The sequence below is a fragment of the Thalassophryne amazonica genome, chromosome 12, assembly GCF_902500255.1.
Source record: "Thalassophryne amazonica chromosome 12, fThaAma1.1, whole genome shotgun sequence".
Classification (NCBI taxonomy): Eukaryota; Metazoa; Chordata; class Actinopteri; order Batrachoidiformes; family Batrachoididae; genus Thalassophryne; species Thalassophryne amazonica.
In genome coordinates, this window is record NC_047114.1 from 40,367,381 (window position 1) to 40,386,224 (window position 18,844).

At 39.4% G+C, this 18,844-nt stretch overlaps 1 protein-coding gene and 1 pseudogene across 1 annotated transcript in view; both read left to right on the top strand.

Annotated features, from left to right (window-relative positions):
• The window catches only part of si:ch211-188c16.1 (uncharacterized protein LOC562677 homolog), a 25,576-nt gene extending 22,163 nt beyond the window's left edge, over positions 1-3,413 (top strand). The window contains exons 14-17 of the mRNA XM_034182559.1: positions 1,034-1,123; positions 1,275-1,294; positions 2,904-2,937; positions 3,049-3,413. Coding sequence (XP_034038450.1) covers positions 1,034-1,123; positions 1,275-1,294; positions 2,904-2,937; positions 3,049-3,118 — 214 coding nt within the window. The 3' untranslated portion in view covers positions 3,119-3,413. The remainder of the gene's footprint in view (positions 1-1,033; positions 1,124-1,274; positions 1,295-2,903; positions 2,938-3,048) is intronic.
• A 2,182-nt stretch (positions 3,414-5,595) lies between these two features.
• LOC117522140 overlaps positions 5,596-18,844 on the top strand; it is a 40,418-nt pseudogene continuing 27,169 nt past the window's right edge.

Sequence of the window (18,844 nt, forward strand, 5' to 3'; positions counted from 1 at the left end):
TTACAGCTAGGAACTGTTTTATCAAGCTATAAAAAAAACATTAAAAATAATTACCTTAAGCTGTTCAAAATACATTCCACATGGAGCAGGAAAGAGAGGAAAAATTGTCCAGATGAAACGGTCCTTTGTGATGCCAGAAGTAATTAGAGGTGTTTTCAGCATCCAAGGTTTGGCAGAAAATTATTAATCCACTACAAAATAATTATTTTATATAGAGTCCAGCGCACAGAGCAGGTGGAATTGTGTGTGCAAGAGGAGAGCTTTTCCAAAAACAGCCTCTCAGGTCCTGCGAAGGTGTCAGGCGCACGGATAATGGACTTTTTGCAGACTCGTAAGCACCACGCAAATGCCTCTAAGCCACCGCAGTAACTCAAACACAAACTGCGCCACGCTGTTGCTAAATTTTGAACATCTTGTAATTAGCGCCACGCTCAGAGAGGAGCCTCGTTAGCTGAAGATAATGCCTCTAAGAGCAACTCTGAGCCACTATACTGCCACGATAGCTCACGAAACAAAAAAACAGGGTGCGTGGCTCCTTCTTCACTCCTTCATTATTCGGTGGGACCGCGGCTTTAGTCTTCGTAAAACTCCTGCAAAAATGTGTCCACCCAATGGTGTTGGGTTGCTCACACAATTTAGCACTTATCTGGGGTCTTATTAAATCAGGTCCGTAGCCTTACAACTTAAGAAGGGGTCTTAAATTGGGGGTTGTATATCAAGTTGGGACAAACTGCTAAATTTGGCTCAAAGTGACAATTTAATTTATTTCATCACACTTAACTTGTTCGTCATCCGTTGGACACATTGTGTTTTTAACTGTTGCAGTCTGATCGCAATGTTTGGATTTATCAAATTGACTCACCAGAAGAAAGCTTGGATATGTCGATCAGTTCTTCCATTAGTTTGTACACAAGTGTGGGTGATAGTGTTAGTTTGGATGAATTAAACAGCACTGTGTTGGTTGCCTCTTGCCCCCTGTAAGACATGGGTGGATATAGAAAATGGTCATAAGTTTCTTGTCTTAAATCTATAGGACCAGACATGAGGCCCTGCAGAAACTAGCCATTTTCTTTCAACACAACAAAGATGAGTTCACTGATGGCACAGACACGACCCCCATAAAGTACAGTATTCTCCGGCTTCAAACATTTATTTAGAATCACTAATGCTGTTCAAGCTATAATCGGTAATTCTCCTTATGATTGTAAAATGTATTCTCAAACTGAAAGTTTTTTTTTTTTTTTTTTTTTTTTTTTTTGTCCTTTCTGACCTAGACAAAGTCGTGAGTCACCAAGTAAGTTTACACAATATTGTTCATGATTATACTGATGATGTTGAAGCAGTGGGTTGGGTAGATGACTTAAAGTGGATATGACACCTAAAAAATTAGGTAAAAGTGATATAAATATCAAAATATACATACAGTATATTAAGTTGAAAGTGGTTTTAATCATTATCACTGAGAAATAAAGTTTGTACAGCTTCTCAAAAGTGTGTTTCTTGGAAAGCATGATGGCAGCATTCCATCAGCGGTCACGTGATGCCGTAATGTCACAGCCTGTAGAGTCCCATATTTTTCTGTTCGATTGACAACAAGAACAGATAGACCTCAGCATGGACAGTGACGAGATCGAGAACTTTTCTGACTCCTCTTCAAGTGTGGATTGTTTCTGTGAGGAAATCGAGACTGACTTGGATCCTGAGGATGTCGCAGTAGTGATTAGACCCTATAGATTCGAGCCGTATCTTTCGGACGAACATTCAAACCAGGAGCATTGTGACGGCGAAAATAATGCCGACGGTGCTTACGGCGGAGCCGAAGTAGAGGCAAGAGACGTGCCAATTCCGATGGATTTTGAAAGGCTGCAGAATATAGAATGGTAAGCGAGGCTTTGAATTTTTTATTTATCTATTTTGATGCTGTTTATAACACTATAATTATAACATTTGATTCTAGTGTCTGTTTACCGCCTTTATTTTTCAAGACCCGTGATAGTATAGCTACTACTTGCGGACCACCGTCATTACCTTCGGGTTTTTGCCGTTTTCGAGTGCCTGGTATTGCATTCATCCACATTTAGTTACGTTATTTTCACGAAACAATAGGAAATAAACAGCAAAGGTTTCGAAAAAGATCGCAGAAAAGACTGTCTAAGCTTCATAGGCTTTGCCGTGGACGTCGGTGCCACAGGGAAAGATGCTTGGAACAGCCCCCGTCAACATAAACTTGTGACGTACATTTATCCCAAGCTGCTCCTTCAAAGCTGGGACGGCGTCAAAACACCCATCTTCAAAATGTGCACAGCACAACAAAGAATACACGGTCGGCCTCTAGCGTCCCCTTTGTCAGACCTAATCTTGTATAACGAACTTGCTGAACCCACTTTTCTGAGATTTTCATCCTGTGGAAACTTCAAAACGCTAAAACCTTTCACCCTTGTGTTTGTGCAATATACTGCGACACACTTGTCAGGCATATCGACAAACAAGTCCCTGAGAACTGTGTTTAATCAAAGTTTCTGCCACTAAAAAAGTGTAAACAACAGCCGCCAAGCGTGCTAGCCAATATGGTCTACAGGCAGTGAGGTATTTCCGGTTTCATGCTTAGCGGGAAGCTGGTCACGGGGCGTGCAGATTTTTCAGTGGCGGGACATTCATATGTTGTATATAACAAGAGAACTGTGTCCATTTTCCCAAAACGCTTAGGTTGACCGAATTATATAACCTTTGTTACATGTAATAAGACTATGTTGTCTTTAAGTGTCATATCCACTTTAAAGTACTTCACACCTTCACCAGGAGTTGGCTCTTCATGGCTGTACTGGAAACGCACGTTAAGAATTAATGAACCCGTTGCAGAGATGTCAGTTTATTGATGTTTGTATCTGCTTGTTTTTATCCAGCCGCCTTGTGTGCTGTGGAAGAGCCTCCGTATCCGTAAGTGTTGACTGCATGCTCCTCATTATGTGCTGAAATGTGCCTCTAATCTTTGAACTGGTCATAATTTAGTTGTGCCTGTTGAGAACTCACTGTGGTTCTGTGCGACAGGGAACAGGAAGCTGACTTCACGGGCTTAGAATTCCTTCCTCCTCCACCACTTTACGCTGACACCTTCTAATGGCAACAGTGGCCAATCCAGGGACGGTCTGTGTGGAAAATCTATATGTGACTGTTCACCCTCTTTAAAAAAAAGTGTTGAAATATCCCAACCATGTGTTTGACTATTTAAAATTGTGAAAATGTCATGATCAGCCAATGATGTGCAATATTTCTGCTGTCACATGTTTGATTGTACCTGTGTAGGTGTGTTTTCAGTTTGTGGTCTGCACAGTTTGAAGTTGAACTAAAGGTGACTGTGAAAGTGTACAAATTCGACTGTTGCACTTCGTCTAATTGGCAACACTATGAAGTAACTGACTTTTCACTTGTATGAGGTTATTTCTGATTACATATTTTTTTGTTTTTTCTTCCTGACTTGCATCCAATAAAAAAATATTCAACATTGCTAACATTGTACATGTGTGTCCACCTCCTTGCCAAATAGAGGAATAAATCCCAGAGATAATATCCTTCTTTGGGGTTTTTATTCTACAACAGTAATACAGCCAGAAGACCGATAAGTTTAAAAAAATTCTGTCAGTGACACCTTCTTGTATCCATGATAACTTTGAGAAAATTTGTGGGATTATTACCTCCGCTGACAAAGTTAGGCGGAGGCTGTGTTTCGCCCCCATTTTAACGAGGATTCATATCCTGATGAGCAACAACTGATTCAATTTTCAAGGTCAAAGCCAAGAAAAATCTTGGAATATTGTAAAAATCCCTATTCCTGAACATTGAACGAAGTTTCAAAAATTCACAATTGTCAAATTGTAATTTCTTTCATACTGAGTGTTATGTAGGATGGTATCCTTTATCAACAGTTTGATCTGATTACAGATTTTTGTGACCATTTAAATTTAACATTGAAAACCCCATTTAATGTATATTTACATCATATGTTAATCAAACATGCCCCAATCACACTCATATTTGAAAGTGAGGTGCAGACTGACACTCACTATCGCCTGCCAAAGTTTGATTTTGCTTGTGTATTTTGTGGACATTAGAATTTAATATTGAAAAGCCCATTTGGTGTACATTTTGCATTATATCTCAAACAAAAGTGCCTCAGTCACTAATTTTTCTGTTATGGATTTAACTACATACTGAAATTGGATGGCGGTTCCAATTTTATGTCTGCTTGTTATCTTCCAGTTATCAGTCGGAAACCAAGTGCCAAAAAGCAATGACAAATTGTGCCTAGCAGCGATAACCAATGTTCTGTGAAAATGATCTGAAAAAGAATTCAGAAACTAAAAAAGCTGATTCTTTACCGAGAATACATAAGCACACCAAACGCTCTCCCCGGTTTCTCTGTGATTAAAGTTGCACACATACTCACAGAGGCCACGTGGTTTTTAATATATAGATTCGATCAGTAACATTGCAATGTTTTTTTTTTTTTTTTTTATCTGTTACATTTTGTCTTGTGGCATCACAAAGATCTGACTGGAAGAGTCCAAGTCAGTTCTGACTTCTGTCTTTTGGTTGGTAGAGGTAATAGGTAGCTGGGTGGTATTACGTGCACAGTGGCGGCCCCAGGAAATTTTTGTTGGGGGGAGCTGAAGGGGGGCTGGGGTAAAAGTTGGAGGGGCTCCACAAAATGTCATTGACATGAACAATATATAGTAAATTGCTTTATAAATACCAAGGTACTGTATATGTTTTAGTCACCCGTGCTCCTCTAAAATGTGGTATCAATGCACACACACATTATTTAGAATGACTGCAAGTTCAGTAAACTTGCACATAGGTATAAATAAAGATAAGGGAAGTTTTAAGAGTGGCCGTAATAAATATTTAGGAAACCTAAATTTTTGGAGTATGGAGTTAAATTTGTCTCATTAATACTTGCAAATGGACAGAGGGCGATTTACAAATATCCTTTGATTTGTACACATGCTTGTGATCTACAAACACAATTTTTTTTCTGATTTGTGTATGGGTTTTTACAAATAAATGTTTATTTGCAAAACTGAAAATTCTGTTTGTGAAGGGATTCAGCATTGGTGGATCACCGAACACACACATTCATCACTTTGCTCAGTTACGCAATATTGAGACATTCTCAGCGCAAAACTGCAGTTGAAATTCACAAATATGTCAGTCGCTATTCACATTATTGGTAGAATTATTGGGGGGGCTGAGGGGGGAGCTTGGCACATTATTGGGTGGGTTTAAGCCCCTGCAAGCCCCCCTTGGCGCCGCCACTGTACGGTTTGAGATCACTGAGATTCAGGGAAAATGTAAATGATTCTAAGGCGTGTGCTAGATTTTACACTTTTTTTACTTTATTATTATTATTGAATGTGTGTAACGTAAAAATGCCTGGCATACCCTCAGCATCCTCCACATCCTGTAAGAGAACCTGAACTTGTTCATATAATAGGCGCTATGGCATTAATTGAATTAAGGGGAGGGGCTGGGGGCGTGGCTTTGCCTGGGTGGGCTGTCCTAAGACTCGCTGCCCCTAAAAAAGAGTGAAAGGTGCTTCACAAAGTTAGAAGCTGCAGCAGGTCCGAGTGGTGAATATTTAGCAACAGCTTTAAGACTTAAGTTACATGACGACTGTCGCGCAGTTTAGGCGTTAATGAATACCAGCTTTTTAATTTTTCTTTGAATTGAAGCCCGTCACATCCTTTAAATGCAGCGCTGTTTGATTTTTGAGAAGACAATGGCCGCCGTGGACAGCAGGAGTTCAGTCAACAACAACAACTGTAAAGACCACAGCAGGAGGAAGGTCCTGGTCGGGCTGGACCTCTTCTGTTTGTTTTTAGGTGAGTTTATCTCCCCTAAGTTTTCGTCCTCCTGTAACAGCAGCACCGTGTTCAGACTGGCTGAGTCTCTGGTGTATACGTTCACACTGGTTGAAGTGACACGAATTTACTTTTTTTGTGCACTATGGGCTTTTTTGTGGCGCATACATTCGCAATCCTGACTGAAATTAATTGAATCTTGCTTATTTGTCTGTTTTATTCTCTGATGTTTGTTTATTCACCTGCTCCTTCTCCACAAATGACAGATTTCAGCTTTTTCTGTAGTGTGAACGGCCAAATCCAGTTTTATTTACTTTGGTTGTGGGCCACTTGTGGGCGTTCTTAGTCATCACTGAAATTACTTGAATCTGATTATTATTATTTTTTTAAAATGTGCTTTTTGTTCTTTGCTTTTTGTTTGTTTGTTTTCCCTTTCTTTTTTGCCTGGCAAAGATTTGATCATTTTGTGTTGTGTGAACAGACAAATCAGATTTTACTGATACTTCATTTGGGCTACTTCACAGTTCTGCCTGAAAGGACTACAATGCAGGATTTTTTTTTTCTTGTATTTCTTTTAAGATGGACAGCTGCCATTCATGTGTCATCTGGATATTTACTCAAAAATGTCACGCTTCTACACGCTTCACTACTCATGTTGATATATTAACACAATCTCCAGTTGATTTCATCTAAACATCGACATCGCTCCTTTCTGAATGACTAAGAACCTTTAGCTACAGGCTTCTGGAATGAGATTGAGGACGAAGTCCAATATGATGTGGCATGTTCACACGACTCAGAAATGATTGGATCTGAGTATTATCACAATGCTTGCACTGTCAAAGATCTTTTATGGACGTAGTTTAATTCTGAGGTAGCATTCCTCCCCCCCCCCCCCCCCCCCCCACACACACACACACACACACACACACACAGACAAATCTGTGTAACATGGAAGTTATGTGCTATAACGCCAAATCAGGATGACAGTTATGTATCGAAAGGGCACATGATTACATTTTACCCTGACTCTGATTCATCTAGGATCATTTTATAGGTTTTTATTTTGGCTGCAAAACAGATGATTTAATATGTCTTCATTGTAATATTTACAGTCACATTTTAGCCATTGTCCTGTCTGCACAATGTGGTTTGCTTTTCTGGAAAAATCAAAAATAATTATACCCCTTTTGAAAGTCATATTTCTTCCACCGTGGGTCACATGGTGTGACATCATGAGCTGAAAACTGAACATCTACAGAGCGCCATTAATAGACATGAGCCACATTAAGTCAGAGTTGATTTAAAGACGTGTTTCGTTCATATGGATGCAAAATAATCAGGGTCAATGCACTTCAGCCATGAATGTGGACACAGTATTGCACGTGGGGTCCTCGAGCCAATTATAATGTGGCTTGTGATAATGTGAATGCTGGTCAGTTCTGATGTATGTGAGTGGTGTGAACATGCCAAATCTTTTTTTGTTTGTTTTTTAATACGGGGTGCATCATTGTGTGACTTTTCTCAATGACCTGGAGTATTATCACCTCTTTACCTCTGCTAACGAAGCTGGAGGAGGTTATGTTTTCACCTCTGTTTGTTTGTTTGATTTTGAACAGCCTTGGGCCCACAATTTTTCATATATCGTCATGAACGTTTTACAGAGGATTCATATCCTGATATGCAAAAACTCATTAGATTTTCAAGGTCATAGGTCAAAGGACAAAGTCAGGAAAAATCTTGGAACACTGGAAAAAGCCCCATCTTTGACATTGAATGAATTTTCAAAAATTATAAACTGTCAAAAAAGATCAAATTTGTTTCAAATTCATGAGTGTTATGTAGGATGGTATCCTTTATTAACTGACAAAGTTTGATCCGGACCTGATCCAGATTACAGAGTTTGTGACCATTTAAATGTAACATTGAAAAACCCATTTAATGTATATTTTACATTATATCTTAATCAAATGTGCCCCGATCACTCTCATATTTGAAAGAGAGATGCAGACTGGCACTCACTATCGCCTGACGAAGTTTGATTCTGTTTGGATCTGGACTGCTGAATTTTGGAACATCTTAATTTAATATTGAAAAGCCCATTTTGCATTATATCTCAATCAGAAGTGCCTCAATTACTCTCATTTGTGACAATGAGGTGCAAACTGACATTTGACACAGACATTTTTAGTCAAGATTACTCAATTTTCAAGGTCAAAGGGCAAAGTCAGGAAAAATTGGAAAAATCCCTGAATAAATTTTCAAAAATGCATAACTCTGTCAAAAAAAAAATCAAATTCTTTCATATTTGATAGTGTTATGTAGGTTGGTAGCCTTTATCGACTGACAAAGTTTGATCTGGCTCAAGATTACAGATTTTCTGGCCATTTAAAATTTACATTGAAAACCCTGTTTCATGTATATTTTACGTTATATCTTAAACAAACATGTCCCAATAACTCTCATATTTGAAAGTGAGGTGCAGACTGGTACTCACTATCGCCTGACGAAGTTTGATTCTGTTTGGATCTGGACTGCTGAATTTTGGAACATCTTAATTTAATATTGAAAAGCCCATTTTGCATTATATCTCAATCAGAAGTGCCTCAATTACTCTCATTTGTGACAATGAGGTGCAAACTGACATTTGACACAGACATTTTTAGTCAAGATTACTCAATTTTCAAGGTCAAAGGGCAAAGTCAGGAAAAATTGGAAAAATCCCTGAATAAATTTTCAAAAATGCATAACTCTGTCAAAAAAAAATCAAATTCTTTCATATTTGATAGTGTTATGTAGGTTGGTAGCCTTTATCGACTGACAAAGTTTGATCTGGCTCAAGATTACAGATTTTCTGGCCATTTAAAATTTACATTGAAAACCCTGTTTCATGTATATTTTACGTTATATCTTAAACAAACATGTCCCAATAACTCTCATATTTGAAAGTGAGGTGCAGACTGGTACTCACTATCACCTGACAAAGTTTGATCCAGATCTGATCCAGACTGTGGATTTTGCAGACATTTGAATTTAATATTGTAAAACCCATTTGGTATACATTTTGCATTATATCTCAAGCAAAAGTGCCTCAATCACTCTCATTTGTGACAGTGAGGTGCAAACTGGCACTCTCAATGAATAGACTATGTTTGATCTGCATCTGATCCGTATTGCAGATTTAACAGCTATTTGATTTTAAAATTGAAAAGTTGTTTATTTTGTATTTTAGCTTATGAAAAGCCACTTCTTACAGGAGTTTGACCTTGAAATTTTTTTCCAGTGTAAAAATATATGGAATTGGAAACGTGTTGGTGAAGGTTTACCTTCTCCGAATGTGGTGCTCTAATTACATATTGATTTGACCCAATTTGATAAACGGGTTTAGATTAGTTACAGGTCAAATCAAACATGAACATGGGCCATCCAGACCAAAAACTCAGATTTAACTGACACATACAATGCATTTTAAAAAGAACAAAAGCCAAATTATCTCTTATTGAAGAGATTGGACCAGAATTAATTTTCCCTCATGCAGCTCTTCATATTGTACTTTACCATTATGTGATTCCTGTATTCACCACAATTTTTTGTTTGCAGTGGGTCTAAGAAATTTCCAATACATTCATAAATTTTCATGTCATGTCAGTATGTTTTTCACTTATTTTAACAGCTTCCAGCTTTTGTACTACGTTTTATTCACATTTGGATTGGGGATTGTCTCTTTAATTTTTTTGTACATTTAAATACATATTAAAATATAGCATTTTTTTTCCAGAACTTTGATGTATGTATTATCCGTGGCAGTGCCAGACAGGCTTGCCCGCACATATGGTTATAATGGCTGTAAGTTACATAGTTTCCAAAGGTTATGCTCACAAAATGAATTTCTGTATGTCCCGTCAAAGGAGAAACTAATGAATAAAGTGCTCCAGGAGGGATATATTTCTTGGTTTCCACCCACACCTGTACTGTACCTCCGCTCTGGCTCATTACACTTTCCAGAATGTCTTATGTTGCTCACCAGCAGGAATTCTCATGATGTGAACATCTGGCAAAATATATTTTTTTGGCGGAGGGAAATAATTAAGGGGAAGACGTGAAAAGGTCAGGCCTTTGTATTTGAGATGTTCTGCAGCTGCACACTCTGGGTGAAATTATTATTGTGTGTAGACGCAGTCCTTCATCGATTCTTGAGTCACCTACAGAAGATTTGTCAGCCGTCAGGGGCTTTGACGTTTAACCATGTGACTGCTTGCTAATTGTTTTTTATTCTGTAATTCCATGTGTTTCAAGTGTGTGCAAAGATTTGTTTGAAATCCCAGCATAGCTTTGTTCAGATATTAAAGCAGCATTTTTAGCAGAATGCAGATGATACAGTTACATTCAGTGCTGGAGGTTAAACTTTTTCTCCATGGCTTTCTGCACAGTATCTTGCATGTTTAGCATGTCACCAGTCTGTAGGTGAAGATAAATCCGTTACACCAGCCCTTGGAGCATGCCCAACATTTATTGTCAGAATGTCTGAAGGTAAGAATGTAAAATCTACTTAAAACCTATTATAGAACCTTTTCTCTTGCACCACGCACTGGACGTGAACTGCAGTGATGAGTGAGGGAGGCAGATGAGATCTCAATTAACATGAAGAAATGGTAGTGAAGGGGTGTCTGAAATCACATTACAAAATTATAGGAGGCACAAATAAAGAAACTATATTGTATAACAGCTGAGTAGATCCTTGTCATTTGATTGGTGGCTTGTACGAGGTCTGTGAGAAAAGTAACGTACCTTTTTATTTTTTTCAAAAACTATATGGATTTGAATCACGTGCGATTACATCAGCCAACCTTGAACCCTCGTGTGCATGCGTGAGTTTGTGCCAATCCGTACACACGTCTTTCATTACAAAATCTCCTTTAACAGTGGAATGTCCGGATAATCTGCTGATCCCGACCTCTTCTGAAAGTTATCTGTTCTCTCACGACGTCCTGGGTCAACAGAAGCTTAAATGTGACGACGGCGCCTCCGAGCGCAGCGCGACGTCCCGCTCCGTGGGAAGTCCTTAAAGCGACAGTAACACTCCATAATCTCTCATCAGCCATTAAAATTTTCACCGAAAACCAGCTGAATTTCTTGAATGGTGTCCACTTCGATGTGACTCACAGGTTCTGAAAAAATTTTGATAAAGCAAAGCGCCAGTCTCTCAGCAAGTTGTCAGACAAAGGGATTCCGACAGGAGGGGTGGACCACTCCTCACTCAAAGCCTGCCCACAGGCGAATGACATAACCGACAGGCGTGAAAAAACTCTCGCATGCCCACGAGGGTTCAAGCTTGTCTGACGCAATCACACCTGATTCAAATCCATATTGTTTTTGAAAAAAATAAAAAGGTCCGATACTTTTCTCACAGACCTCGTATGTCACGTGACATGGATTATTCATACCATTCGCTGTTGTGCTTCATTGACCGTGCAATAGTTCTTTTTTTTTTAGCATGCAATTTTGGTGCTATATGAAATGTGCTATTGCACGCCCCGACCACCATGCATGCTCACACTACCGGGGGCGGTGTTTAGCTAAACATAGCGGAGTTTGTTTTGCTGGCAGATCACGATTTGAAGGTGCTAATTGATGCTGCTAATTCTTCTAAAAACACACACACACAAAAAAAAAAAAATCCACTACACTGTAAGGATTCTGTAAGCATGACGAGCTGTTAGGATGAAAAGCTGGACAAATTTCTGACATGATTTTTCACTGGACTGAGAAACTACATGAAGTCTGGGGTTTTTTTGGGGGGGGGGGGGGTTTGGAAGTACTCAAAGTCAATGCATGGCATCATGGACTACATCATCGCAATTTTGTAGTCCAATTTAAAGTTTGTGTTGCACTGTTAAGCACCAGTGGAACACCAAAATGTAAGTCCCTTTTTTGATGTTTATAAATTAATAAAATATCAAATGACAAGGATAGATTTTAGCCGTCATATAAAACAAATATGAATGTTTTTAGATTCATTAAATGGAACAATTATTTCATGAGTTGACAGATGGAATGTTTCATTCAACGAGGCTTGTTGAATGGAACGTTCCGTTGAACTCAAAAACATTCATTATTTGTATAATATATCATGTATGGCGGGAACCTTAAATGCCAGTGGTTTTACATACATGCATGCACCATCTGTTTGCTTTCTCTAAGGATGAGAGTCACTCTCCGATCAGCGGTTTTCTGACTTTTGGAATTAATTTAGTTACCTGTCAATATAATTTCAAATCCGGTCGCATTTATTTTTCAAATCAGATGCATATATTATCTCTCTCATTTAGTTAGCATATTTGTTATTATGCTTTTTATTTCTTTTAATATTTCTTTTAATTGTTCTTTTTAATCTCTTAATTCATTTTAATTTGTTTTTGGGTTGTTTTGTGTGAAGCGCCTTGGGGTGATGCTGTCGTGAGTTGGCGCTCTGCAAATTGAATAAATTGAAATGAAACTTGGTGAGAAAAAATTGAGGTGTGATTTGTTTGTGACAGTTAAATGAGCCAATGGGTGTCGCTGTTACTGAACAGCGTGGTGTGCATGAGGCTTGCAGTATGTAGAAGAGCTGCTAATAGCTTAGCACCTCGTCCCACAGTTTATTGGTGTCTCTAAATGTAAATAAAGCCAGTTAATGAAACAAAGGCTGGGTAGTTAATGACAGGGTAGGGGTACCCTAAGCGGTAAAAACTTTACTTTTCCTGAAAAACATCTCTCGTGCGAGATCTTGCATATTATGGGATGGTGGTAAGTGGGGAAAAAAGTTGAGTTTGGACAGTTTTTTTGTGTGTGTGTGTGTGTGTGTGTGTGTGTGTGTGTGTGTGTGTGTGTGTGTGTGTGTGTGTGTGTGTGTGTGTGTGTGTGTGTGTGTGTGTGTGTGTGTGTGTGAGGAAAATATGCTGGAAAGGATAAAAAATGAAGATGGCAAGTGTGTCCGAGAAATCGGTAACTGGCATCCCATCCAAGGAGTGTGGTGGACTGTCTTCCACTTAATGTTCTCCAGGTACAGTACCCACCTGATGGGCCACTAGTTTTACTAAAAATAATTGTAACAAGCAGCTTTGAGTTTCATCTTGATCCTCTGATGGATGGAGCTTGACCCTTGTTAGTAATGCAGAGTGGAATGCTGACATTTAAGGCTTTTATGCTCATACCCGCTGGAGTGATCAGGTTCACGTCACCTTTAAGCTGTATCAGGTGGCTTTCATGTATTCCAGCTATAATCACCTTACACTTGTATGGGCTTTTGCCTTAGTAAAGCACTGGACAGGATTTTAACCAGAGATTATTGTTTTCAGTTGTGAAAACAGGAACGTAACTCTAAAATAGACAACAGGTTGTGCTATATCAAATCAACAAGTCTGAAAAAAAAATACCCGCTCAGATTATTAATCATCACTGGTGTTAATGCTTGACAGATTTTTGACAATTAATACATTGCCAGTTTGAAAAAAAAGAAGTTATTTTCAGGCTTTTGAATGAATTCATGAAGACGCAGTAAGTTTCTGTTACTGAAACAAGTATGTGGCAATTGTAGAACTGTCATTTATGTCTTGGGAGAATTTGCACAGCAAAAGGGCATGAAAATCTTATAAGACGGCTCGGCAAGAACACCATATTTTTTTCAGATCATTTTCATGTGTCTAAGAATATGGTAAAAATATGAAAATGAGTAACTGCTTATGTAGTGAAACGAGAACAGTGTGTGTACACACACACACACACACACACACACACACACACACACACACATATCCAGCGGAGTAAAAAAGTATTTAGTCAGCCCCTGATTGTGCAAGTTCTCCTACTTAGAAAGATGAGAGAGGTCTGTCATTTTCATTGTAGGTACACTTCAACTATGAGAGACAAAATGAGAAAAAAATCAAAATCATATTGTAGGATTTTTAAAGAATTTAATTGTAAACGATGGTAGAAAATAAGTATTTGGTCACCCACAAACAAGTAAGATTTCTGGCTCTCACAGACCTGTAACTTCTTCTTTAAGAAGCTCTTCTGTCCTTCACCTGTTACCTCTATTAATGGCCCCTGTTGGAACTCGTTATCTGTATAAAAGACACCTGTCCACAGCCTCAAACAGTCAGACTCCAAACTCAACCATGGCCACGATCAAAGAGCTGTCGAAGGACACCAGGAAGAAAATTGTAGTTGTGCACCAGGCTGGGAAGAGTGAGTCTACAATAGGCAAGCAGGTTGGTGTGAATAAATCAACTGTGGGAGCAATTGTAAGAAAATGGAAAACATACAAGACCATTGATAATCTCCCTCGATCTGGGGCTTCACGCAAGATGTCATCCCGTGGGGTCAAAATGATCATGAGAACGGTGAACAAAAATCCCAGAACTACACAGAGGGACCTGATGAATGACCTGCAGAGAGCTGGGACCAAAGTAACAAAGGCTACACACTACACAGAGAGGGACTCAAATCCTGCAGTGCCATGCGTGTCCCCCCGCTTAAGCCAGTACGTGTCCTGGCCCGTCTGAAGTTTGCCAGAGAGCATATGGATGATCCAGAAGAGAACTGGGAGAATATCATGTCTTGAGATGAAACCAAAATAGAACATTTTGGTAAAAACTCTACTCGTCGTGTTTGGAGGAAGAAGAACGCTGAGTTGCATCAGAAGAACACCATATCTACTGTGAAGCATGGGGGTGGAAACATCATGCTTTGGGGCTGTTTGTCTGCAAAGAGGACAGGACGACTGATCCGTGTTAAGGGAAGAATGAACGTGGCCATGTATCATGAGATTTTAAGCCAAAACCTCCTTCCATCAGTAAGAGCATTGAAGATGCAACGTGGCTGGGTCTTCCAGCATGACAATGATGCCAAACACACCGCTCGGGCAACAAAGGAGTGGCTCCATAAAAAGCATTTCAAGGTCCTGGAGTGGCCAAGCCAGTCTCCAGACCTCAACCCCATAGAAAATTTGTTGAGGGAGTTGATAGTCCATGTTGCCCAGTGACAGCCCCAAAACATCAATGCTCTAGAGAAGATCTGCATGGAGGAATGGGCCAAAATACCAGCTTACTTATTTTCCACCATAATTTACAAATAAATTCTTTAAAAATCCTACGTGATTTCCTGGATTGTTTTTTTTTTTCTCATTTTGTCTCTCATAGTTGAAGTGTACCTATGATAAATATTACAGACCTCTCTCATCTTTCTAAGTAGGAGAACTTGAACAATCATGGACTGACTAAATACTTTTTTGCCCCTGTGTGTGTGTGTGTGTGTGTGTGTGTGTGTATGTATATATATATATATATATATATATATATGTGTGTGTGTGTGTATATATATATTATATGTCACCCATGACAGGAAAAAAAAATCTACGCTGATGGAGTTGCTCTCAAAGGCAGGTATTTTCTTTTTTTTTTTTTTAATGATACATGTCAGGTTTTGAATTTTTGGCCATATTCAGACCATTGTAGGAAGAAAGAAGTATGTAAAATATACCTGATCTCCCCCACCAAAAAAAAAAAAGTGTAGCTTTAGTCAAACCGTTTTAAACCTGTACATGCCACACTGTAGGAGCTATGAATACTGGACATTGGACAGAAAGACTCATTAAGCAAAAGGCATAAAATTTATTGAAATGTTTAAAGCGCTACAATTTCACAATTATTGGAGATACAAAGCCAATATTTGGGATGTGATATAGGAGCCATGTGAATGTTTTCAGGGGAATCTGAGAGGGTGACTTGACCTGAGACCCTTTGGGTGATTTGTCACAGAATGACCTTTGACAGAAAAGTCTCAACTTGTCTTTTGGCTGTCAGTTAGTCCCTTAGGTCCTTCATTGATCTGAAAAATGTTAAATTTGGACTAGTTCTGCCTTCTCAGTTATTAAGATTTGCCCTCCTCTCAGTTGGAGGTAATTAATGGGTGGCCATTAATACCCTGATGGAGGTAGTTGACAGCTCCAAAGGTGCTACGAGAATTCCCGTTAAGTATGTAGACTCTGACAGGGGCTCATTGTCTAACTTGTCCAGCCACAGTTTCATAATGAACTAAAAATAGTTTCAGCTTCAGATAACATGAGATCTCTAACAATATGCTAAATAAAAACTCCTCTCACACTCATCCTCCTTCCCCACTTTACAAGCATGTGTTCACACAAACACGCACAGTGAAAATACAAGGCTGCATTCAAAACAGCATGTAGCATTTGGAATGAATGACATTTGTTAATGTCAGTATTGCCCACCTGTCCAAACACAATTTTATCATTGTCAATGGATGACATTACTGAAGGAATTGTCATTGAAAAGTGACTTTAATGTTAGCTGCCTGTCTTGTTGCTAATGTCAACCTACAGTGTATCAATCAATCAATCAATTTTTTTTTTATATAGCGCCAAATCACAAACAAACAGTTGCCCCAAGGCGCTTTATATTGTAAGGCAAGGCCATACAATAATGATGTAAAACCCCAACGGTCAAAACGACCCCCTGTGAGCAAGCACTTGGCTACAGTGGGAAGGAAAAACTCCCTTTTAACAGGAAGAAACCTCCAGCAGAACCAGGCTCAGGGAGGGGCAGTCTTCTGCTGGGACTGGTTGGGGCTGAGGGAGAGAACCAGGAAAAAGACATGCTGTGGAGGGGAGCAGAGATCGATCACTAATGATTAAATGCAGAGTGGTGCATACAGAGCAAAAAGAGAAAGAAACAGTGCATCATGGGAACCCCCCAGCAGTCTACGTCTATAGCAGCATAACTAAGGGATGGTTCAGGGTCACCTGTATCTGGAAAGTATTCACACCGCTTCACTTTTTCCACATTTTATGTTACACCCTTATTCCAAAATGAATGAAATTCTTTCTTTTCATCAAAATTCTACACACAGTACCCCATAATGACAACATGACATGAAAAGTGTTTTGTTTTTTTGTTTGTTTTGTTTTTTAGCAAATTTATTAAAAATAAAAAACTAAGAAATCACACGTGCATAAGTATCCAGCACCCTTTGCCAAGGGTCAAAATTGAGCTCAGGTGCATCCTGTTTACACTGATCATTCTTGCAATGTTTCTACGGCTTAATTGGTGTCCACCAGGGGTAAATTCAGTTGACTGGACATGAATTGGTAAAGCACACACTTGTCTACATATAAGGTCCCACAGTTGACAGTGCAAGTCAGAGCACAAACCAAGCATGAAGTAAAAGGAATTGTCTATAGACCTTTGAGACAGGATTGTCTCAATGCACAAATCTGGGGAAGAGTACAGAAACATTTCTGCTGCTTTGAAGGTCTCAATGAACACAGTGGCCTCCATCATCTGTAAATGCAAGAAGTTTGGATACACCAGGACTCTTCCTACAGCTGGCTGCCTGTGTAAACTGAGTGATCGGGGGAGAAGGGCCTTAGCAGGGAGGTGACCAAGAACCCTATGGTCACTCTGTCAGAGCTCCAGCATTCCTCTGTGGAGAGAGGAGAACCTTCCAGAATGGTAACCATCTCTGCACCAATCCACCAATCAGGCCTGTATGGTAGAGTGACCAGACTGAAGCCACTCCTTTGTAAAAGGCACATGGCAGCCCATCTGGAGTTTGCCAAAAGGTGCCAAAAGGACTCTCAGACCATGAGAAACAAAATTCTCTGGTCTGATGAGTCAAAGATTGAACTCTTTGGAGTTAATGCCAGGCATCATGTTTGGAGGAAACCAGGCACCTACAGTGAAGCATGGTGGTGGCAGCATCATGCTGTGGGGATGTTTTTCAGTGGCAGGAACTGGAAGACTAGTCAGGATTGAGGGAAAGATGAATGTGTACAGAGACATCCTAGATGAAAACCTGCTCCAAAGCACTCTTGACCTCAGACTGGGGTGACTGTTCATCTTTCAGCAGGACATTGACCCTAAACACACAGTCAAGATATCATAGGAGTGGCTTCTGGACAACTCTGTGAATGCCCTTGAGTGCCCCAGCCAGAGCCCAGACCTGAATCTGATTAAACATCTCTGGAGATATCTGAAAATGGCTGTGCACTGACGCTTCCCATTTAACCTGATGGAGCTTGAGAGGTGCAACAAAACTGTCCAAGGATAGGTGCACCAGGCTTGTGGCATCATATTCAAGATGACCTGAGGCTATAATTGCAGCCAAAGGTGCATAAATAAAGTATTGAGCAAAGGGTGTGAATACTATTGTACATGTGATTTCTTAGTGTCTGTCTGTCTCCATCTGTCTGTGCTCAGCATAACTCCAGTCCTATTACTACCAGGGTCTTCAAATTCACAGGGAACATTCTTAGGACACAGACCTTGGACAAGTTCAAAGATGGTGAACCTTGAGTTATTTTAAGAGGTCAAAAGGTCACATTCTGTATCTCATTTGTATGCTATGAATGATAGAAATCAGTTTTTTTTATTTTGGTGTGTGTATGTGTTGGGGGGGGGGGGGGGTGACAGCCAATCAGAGTAGAGAGGCACTGTGACATCGCTGGCTGGTTTCTCTCTGGCTACTAATTCAACATGGTGGAATCTTCTCCCAAACTGCTGCATTTCTGTGTAAATATAACATGTTTCTCATATATTATGCAAAAGCTAGGGAGAAATAAACACTTCTAAAACTGAATACACTGTTTTTGTAACCTGGTAACACCTCTGGAGTGATCTCACATACGTCATCGTGCACAGTCAAGGGTAACTTGTGGTCTTTTCAAATGCTCATGTATGAGCACACACGCACAGTCCTGCAGATGCTGTTAAAACATAAATGAAATATTGTTTATGATTGATTGATTAATTGAGTTTATTCTGCAGCATTAATATAAACATATAGTAGGGCAGCATAGCAAAACAATTGTTCATTTTGTGATAAAATAATAGAATTTGGCACCAATATTCTAAATTAACTGTTTATTTTCAGATATGGAGCTATCCTGGAGCTGACCTCTGAGTTGCAGGGGCCAGTAAAGAATTACA